The sequence below is a fragment of the Simochromis diagramma genome, unplaced genomic scaffold (genome assembly GCF_900408965.1).
Source record: "Simochromis diagramma unplaced genomic scaffold, fSimDia1.1 OVJJ01000641.1, whole genome shotgun sequence".
Taxonomy (NCBI): Eukaryota; Metazoa; Chordata; class Actinopteri; order Cichliformes; family Cichlidae; genus Simochromis; species Simochromis diagramma.
The window spans coordinates 477,826-486,091 of NW_024387440.1; the positions used below are offsets into that span (position 1 = coordinate 477,826).

At 41.5% G+C, this 8,266-nt stretch overlaps 1 protein-coding gene across 1 annotated transcript; it reads left to right on the forward strand.

Annotated features, from left to right (window-relative positions):
* Window positions 1-4,740: 4,740 nt before the first annotated feature.
* Window positions 4,741-7,082, forward strand: LOC120722521. The gene is made up of 2 exons (XM_040013534.1): window positions 4,741-5,289; window positions 5,810-7,082. The coding sequence occupies exons 1-2, from the start codon at window positions 4,905-4,907 to the stop codon at window positions 6,850-6,852; spliced, it is 1,428 nt and encodes a 475-aa protein (XP_039869468.1). The 5' UTR covers window positions 4,741-4,904; the 3' UTR covers window positions 6,853-7,082.
* The last annotated feature ends 1,184 nt before the right edge of the window (window positions 7,083-8,266 follow it).

Below are 8,266 nucleotides of genomic sequence, written 5' to 3' on the forward strand. Positions count from 1 at the left end.
TCAGCTGAAGAGAATAAAGAAATTAAATTGCTGCACATTTGGCAGACTAGCATTTTCAGATTAATTAAACAATAAAATATATATTTTTACAACATTACATGTAAAGAGTCAAGTGGAAGTTTTTCTAAAGTTATTTAATGATATTTATATTATGGAAGCAGATTTTTGACATTTTACCTTTTTCCCGTTTTCAGATATAATAAACACGCACAAAACAAAAGCAAACGGCCAGAACACAAAGCTGGAAAACCCACCCCATTGACAAAAATCAACTCAAAATACTCCCACACAACAGAAGCTCCTCTATTCCTCGCTAGAGGAGGCTCCAAATCTCTCAGTAGAATGATCAGTGGTTCGCTATCTGTCACCATCACAACACTCCACAAATCCCACGAATGATTCACTTCCTTATAAACCATTGAATCAGACACCGAAGCAGTTAGGCTCTAAATGAAGCTTCAGGCGTCACCGATCACGTGACTCTGGCCAAACGAATCAAGCTTCGACACAGAGCTTCTGAAGCAGTGTGTTGATTTTTTGGACACACGCACCGGAGCTTCAGCTTCAAGCGGGCCATCACTACTCTTAGGGTTTGGTTTTCATCCACCTCGTCCCTTGTTTCACCTTTATGTTAATAAAGCTCGCTCACTTCCATAGCAGTCTGCATCTTGGGTCCTTAATAACTCACACAAGGCTTGCCCCAGCAACCCGTGACAACAGCGTCACTGACCCAGGACCATGACACTTATATCCTCATGTGGGACTTAAATCTAAAAGGTGAGTGAGCTTTTGTCATGAAGGCCAATTTGGATCAACCGGCCAGATAAGATAACACTTGCAGAATCATAGACTCTGTTTAAAACTGTTCTTAAAATACAATAATACATATAATATTTATTCATGTGATTCTATTACATGTGAGGTTTTACTTTGTTGTAATAAATTTTCTTTTGTGTGTGTTTGTGTATTTAATATCTGGCTTTATGTTTGACCCTTAGAGTCTTGTGCTTTAGCTTTTCTGTTATAACACTGTGTAAACTCTGTTTATTTTGTTAATTCCTTCGTATGCAGACAGTAGTGGTGCAACGGATCACGGTTGATCCGTAATCCGAACCGATCCCACTACACGGTTTGGCACGCACGTGATCCGAAGATTCGAAAAAGAAGAAAAAAGTATGTGTATGGTGTGCGTAGTCAGTCCAGCCAGCGCTAGCGGTCCAAGTAGCGGAGCAGAGGAGTTTGTGGCATTTAAGCAGCCCTTTGCTGGCCAGACCGGGCTAAAGCTATTACAAAAGCTACTGGGGTGTTTAGCTGCAGACGGGAGGCCGTATTCCGTTGTGCAAAACAAGGGGTTTAAACTGTGATGAACGTGCTTGAGCCACGCTATGATATCTCGTTGCGCGTCCACTTCAGTGACAAGATTGTTCCAAGCATGTATGAGCAGGAGAAGTTTAAAGTTTTGGCTGAACTGTCCCAGGCGTCTTCTGTTGCCCTAACTACAAACCGCTGACCGCTCGTTATATCACAGCGGAGTGGTAGATACAAAGCCCTGTACTGCCCTATATTGCACCTTAATTTGTTTTTATATAATTGCGTGGAATGAATCTTGAGTTGAATGTTTTTTTAATAGGCAAAAAATACTTAAATAAGTAAATGGCGAGTTAATTTTTTGTCTTTTTTGCTTTTTCTGCTGATCCAAAAATTGATCCGATCCGTGATGAAAAAACCGTGATCCAATCCGACCCGTGAGATTTTTGATCCGTTGAACCACTAGCAGACAATATGTGGAAACAGATTCTGGTGTTAATTATCAGCTTCATCTATCTCAGTGGAGCTGACACCTGCAGAGCAGACTGTGTTGTAGTGGACAGCTCCCAGGTGGGAATGAAAGAAACTGTTAACTGGGCTAGAAGGACATGCAGGTGAAACACACACACACAGACACACAACATACCTTTCTTCAGTAACTTCCATAAATACACTCCAAGTGCCACAGTAGCAGCAATAATCATGACAGCCAGGAGAACCCAGGCCTCAGCAGGAAAGATGTACGGCTCTGTAAGAGACCAACAACAGAACGAGGTTTACATGATTATTCTGATCCAAAGTTAATAATCCAGTTCCAACAGGTCTGCTGCTCATCAGGTTAAACAGCAAAGTCTACAGGAGTCATCGGCTACGTACCACAGGGCTTCAACCTGGCTGTAGTTAAACCTTTACTCAAAAAGCATCTCTAGACCCAGCAGTCTTAGCTAATTATAGGCCAATCTCCAACCTTCCTTTCATATCAAACATCCTTGAAAGAGTAGTTGTCAAACAGCTAACAGATCATCTGCAGAGGAATGGCTTATTTGAAGAGTTTCAGTCAGGTTTCAGAGCTCATCACAGCACAGAAACAGCTTTAGTGAAGGTTACAAATGATCTCCTTCATTACACATATTAAACAAATATGTACGACTACTTTCTTTCTGATCACTTTCTCTAAAATTAGAAACATGAAAATATTATCAGTTGATCCAGAACTCAGAGTACTGACAGGAACTGGGAGGACAGATCATGTCTCATCCTGAATAATGAGACTGAACAGAGGACGAGCTATGCTAATAAACAGACACATGCTGATCGGTCAGTATAAATCGCAGGCATGAAGTGATCGAGCCACCACTCGCTGTGGGCTGAGAGCTGAGTTTAAGTTTATTTAGGCAGCAGGTTCTCTGTATAACAAGCAGACTGCAGAAAAGGCCTCAGGAGGTTTCCACAGGTCAGTGTCACTGTCAGTGCTGGATGGATGGGAACGTTTATCATCAGGCAGGAAATTACTGTTGAAGACACTGATTCAAAGCATTTCTGATGTACAAAGTAAGTTTTCATAGGAAAACACACACCACTAATAACTGTGCACGTGTAATATTAATACACATAATAATACAATAATGGTGTGGATTAAACGTGTAATCCAAGCAAGGAGTTGAATCTTTGGTATAAATTAAGAGCTTTTCTATTTTACAAAGTTACTTGTCAAATGAAAATATTACTTTTAATGTTGGAAAAACTGATATGATAAAAAATAATATAGTTAAGTTTTCGAGTGTGCTGCTGACCTTTGACCTGCAGCTGAACATGTGTCAGTCTGGGTTCTTCTCCCGTCACTCTGATGGTGCAGGTGTAGTTGCCGCTGTCAAAGATGTGGGGTTTCCTCAGAGTGAGGCTGAAGTCTCCGGTCTGCAGAGCGTCAGTCTTCATGGATGTTCGGTCTCTGTAACGCTGGTTTTGGTCTGTCCGCTCGTCCTCTTCCTGCTGACGCTGGTGGACGGTTGGAGGATTGAGGTCGTAGCGGCTCCACACCCCTGTGGAGGGTCCAGATACAAACGAGATGTGACAGGGCAGCAGGACTGACTCCGCCCCCTCGTACACCTCCAGGGTGAGGACTTGGTGGGACACTGTGAGGACACAGAGACACACACATGAATCAGCTGTCTGTGTGACCTGTAGGTCACATGACCACCTGAGATTAGAAACTAGTTCTACAAGATTGTGTCTGTGTAAGAGTCACGAGGTAATGCTGCATTAATCATGACTCCAGAAAGAGGTTTTTCAGGACTTGCTGGTTTAAAGTGTTAAAGGCTGATAATCCTGTGTTTCCTGTGGGTGAGCTGCTGTCTTTAGTGCCTCTCTGTAGGTCAAACCTTTCACTGCTGTTCACACCTGAAGGCTGAGTGGACCTCCTGGGTTTTCAGGAGTGTGTGGGCACATTTATGAGTCTCTCAGTTCTGTAAATTAAACACCAGCTGATCCGACTGCTCACACTTTAGTCTTAGCATCTGACATATATACAGCTACAGCACAGCTGTTTATAAAGCACATATGCATGTGCATTGTTCTTGTCCCTGCAGAAGTCTGTTAGTGTGATAACCTCTGACCTTTTATAGTTTCAGTAGGTTTTTGGGTGTGTTGCTGACCTTTGACCTGCAGGTCTACTGTACTCAGTGTCCGTGTGTTTCCAAATGCAGTGATGGTGCAGGTGTAGTTGCCGCTGTCAGAGGTGATGGGGTTCCTCAGAGTCAGGCTGAAGTCTCCAGTCCTCAGAGAGTCCGTCTTCATGGACGTTCGTCTCCTGTAACGCTGGTTTTGGGCTCTCAGTTCATCTCCTGCATCATTACGCTCGTGGACGATTGGAGGATTGAGGTCATGGCGAGTCCACATCAGAGTGGGGTCAAAAGGTACAGAAGTGTCCTTGCAGATCAGCAGGACAGACTCCACCCCCTCATACACCTCCAGAGCCGAGGCATGCTGGGAAACTGAGGACACAGAGACACAAACATGAACACGCTGTGAGTGTAAACATGATCTCTGCATCAGTTCACTCAGAGACCTTTCAGAGTTTAGAGTCACACAAACCTGTGCTGATATAAAACATCAGCTACCTGAAGTCCTCAAATATAAATGAGATCCTCTTTTCTTAGATGCTATTGGACCTGAACTGAAAACATTAAAGAGGACAGAATAAACCCAGCCTACACTGTCACGCTCTTTTACATCAGTTTGTTGCTGCTCTCTGTGGTCACACATGAAACCGTCTCTGTGGGCGATCTGAAGCCTGTCAGTGTTCAGATACAGTCAGCTGTGGTTACTCTGGATGAACTGGTCCTTTAAACAGACCAGAGGCAGAGAAAACAGCGTGTATCTGACAGGAAGTTTAACCACACAGTAATTCATGGATACATCATACATGGCCCCTATCCACAGGTTTCTGTAAGAGCGTACGTAGGCTGCCATGACAGACCACTACTTCCGTTGTCCGGTTTTATACTTCCGGTTACTCAAAGCGAGACCCAGCGTTCAGTCGTTGCTAACAACAAAATCAGTTACTTTGTGCGGTAATAAGTGGCTTTACCTGTTCGAAGATGAGCTCAGGTTCAACGTGTGCTGTCGTCGGCTGCCACAATAATTCAAGAAAACTGAAAAGCGCATTAGAAACATTTTGCCTTGAGCATCAACAACTTAGAAAGGCCTGTCCGTGCCCACCGCCCTACGCACTGCACTCTATGCCGCGGAAGGAGGATCGGAAACTGGCGTGGCTGGCAGCTTTAAGACTCAAACACCCTCCAAAGAGAGTTTATGTTTGCTCCTTTCATTTTATCGATAAAAAGCCCACAGAGCTACACCCCGACCCGGAGCTTTATCTGGGCTATGACCGACCCCCACCGAAGAAAAGAAGAAGGCTCACTCGGACCACTTTGAGTGTGACAGCTTCCAGTAATATGAACAAAAACACAGAATCTGTACCCGGTAAGTGAAAGTGTAAATGTGGTTTGCCACCGTTTCGCATTTTAAACACGCAATTCTTTACTTTTACTAAATAATAGCCTATGGTGAATGGCGTTAGTATCAGCACTAGCTGGTTATTAGCAGCAAAGTCTAAATTTTAACGAAAGTTTATAATAATAATAATAATGCCAAAAGATTAGCTCCAAGGGCTGTAAAAGTCTTAGGTTTGTGTTTTTAAAGAACATGTTTTTTCAAGTCGAGAAAACTCAAGTAAAAACGTTAAAGGCAACCTTTGCAAAAATACCAACAGTTGTGACTTTTTTTAGAATGTAAAATAAAATCTAATCACATTAATTGAATAAAATTGTGACAAATTTTTAGGGGACTTAGGAACATTTTATGTTGACATTTATGATTTTGCATTTGTGTGAAAAAATGTAGAATGAGAAATTTCACTCAAAAATGTAATAAGCTAAGTGACACTTTACAGTTTCTCTTATGCTAACAGTTTGACTGTACATCATATTTTTGTCTTATTCAGACTCCACAGTGTTACGTTCAGTGGAATTAGACCAGGCCAGCATCTCCACACAACCCCCTGAGCCACATCTGCACTCAGTCCACACACAGTGGGAGGATCCTTCGCAACAAGACCATCAATACTGCAACAAGTCTCGCAGAAAAGATGTGCAGGATAAGATGACTGAGTGTGATGAAGTTGCATATTTCATTCTTCAAAATGATGCAGACGCTTTGCTGTACACTGGGATAGCCTTAGAAACATTTAACACACTTGTGTCGACACTGGAAGGATATGACAACAATGAATTTACCATGCCTGTCCGAGATCAAGTCCTCATGACACTTATGAAATTAAAGAGTAACCGTGTAATAGGTGACCTAAGCCGCCAGTTTCATATATCACAAAGCATGGCCAGCAAGATCATCTCACACTGGTTAGACAAGCTGGAGGAAGTTCTCCGACCATTAATTCCATGGCTGCCAAAAGAAACTATTCAAGCAACTATGCCTGAAGCCTTCAAGAAGAACTTTCCAAATAGTACATGCATTATAGACTGCAGTGAGACCCTTTTACAGAAACCCAGAAATCTGGGCTCAAGAGGGGAATCATACAGCCATTATTATTCACACAACACAGTCAAATATTTGGTTGCTGTTGCACCATGTGGACTAATCATGTTTGTGTCTGCGGCATATGGCGGCCGATGTAGTGACAAATTTATCACAATGGACTCTGGAATATTAACATACCTAAAACCTGGTGATGAAGTCATGGCAGATAGAGGTTTTACAATTAAAGACTTACTCTTTGAGAGAAAAGTTAGATTAGTAATACCCGCTTTCACAAAAAAACGTAGACCGCTAACTGAGGAACAGGTAACATACACACGTCGGATTGCAAATGTAAGAATCCATGTTGAAAGAGCAATCAGACGCTTAAAAGTCTACAAAATACTTTCACAAATTGTTCCTATAAGCATGGCTCCTAAAGTAGACAAGATACTGAGAATATGTGCTGCTCTAGTGAACTTAAGAGAGGATCTCATTCGTGATACACAATAATTGTGTATGTTATGAACAATTGTGGACTCTGGGATATTAAGATGGTCACTCAGGACATAAAGTTGTGTAGTGTAATGTAATTATTTTAAAATTTGATGTACATATATGTAGAGAGTAAATAATTCCAGGTCTCACTTTTTTATCTTGTGTTCTAGATGAAAGGTTATGTGATACAGTGTGTGTGTGCGTATGTATGTATGTATGTGTATATATAAAACAATTGCAATCAATCAATTGAACAATTATTACTTTTTTATTCAACCACAATGTGATAAATTTCTTAAATGAAAAAAAAATGTTTTTCTCAAATCTACAATAATTAGTTGTGCATTCTTGACATTTTTCTGTGTTGGAAGATTACAGAAATACAGAACTATTCACAACATTTAATGTTGTCAGTTTGTCATTCATTTCCCACCATATGTTGCAACTACGTACATTTTAGTTGTATTGAAATATTTAACAGATTTCATATTGAATGTCTCCTTCCATTCACAAGACAGAGACCAAACTGCAGACATGTTGGCATCTGACTGTCCCATTTATAGTTGTAACATGTATTAAACCTTGCCCATTATCTTCAAGTATCTCTCATTTAACTGAAACCGTCCTGCTGCATACTCCTCTACAAGTCGAGGTAAGAAATATGAGAAGTAAAATCCTCTCAAGCGTTTTACTTGTTCCTTTACAAATGCTTCATCATATTGCACTGTAAATGAAACATGCTCAGTAGGTGTCCAGATCACAAGTGTGGCAGTCTTGAGCCCTGTGCAAAACATTGTAAGTTGCACTTGCATGTAATAGCCTCTGCTGCCAGTTTTCTGCAGCTGCAGTTCTCCATCTACCAGTTTGATATCGCTGCATTTCTGGGTAAGCTGCTCCGTGAGTGAAGGACAAGTCTGCACAGGACATTTTATTTCTAGAAGCACATCTGAGTCAATGACCCCGTCAGGACTCGCAGAGAGCCATGGCTCCTGGATGCTAATAACACTACCCATGTGAAGGATGTTCATACCCTGTTCTTTCAGCTGATGACAAGCTTTAACTTCATTTTCTTTACCATAGTTTGTTTCATAATTCCCACGAAAGGAAGGGTACATGTGCTCAGATAAAAATTTGTCATTTTTTGTGGTGGCACGTACTGGAACTTTTTTAGCGGAGCTTGCTGTAAGTCTGATTTTCCTGCAGTTGTGCCACAAATCAGATGCACTTTGCTCTTTTGTTTCTTCTTGTAATTGTTCTGCTTGCTCTTCAGAAACTTGAATGTATGCCTGGTAGAATGCCCTGCATGGATTACAGCTTAGTTTGCAACTGTGTGCTTGGTGTGGCTGAAAAAATTGCTCATCAACTTTACTGTTGCGGTGAGGACCTGCAGACGGCGAGGCATTGTAACACTTTCCAATTAATGTGTTCT

Bases quoted from the DNA above. Each gene is read 5' to 3' on its own strand.
- LOC120722521 (XM_040013534.1), top strand. From the start codon at position 4,905: ATGAGCTCAGGTTCAACGTGTGCTGTCGTCGGCTGCCACAATAATTCA. The intron at 5,290-5,809 runs GTAAGTGAAAGT...TGTCTTATTCAG, and splicing joins AAACACAGAATCTGTACCCG to ACTCCACAGTGTTACGTTCA.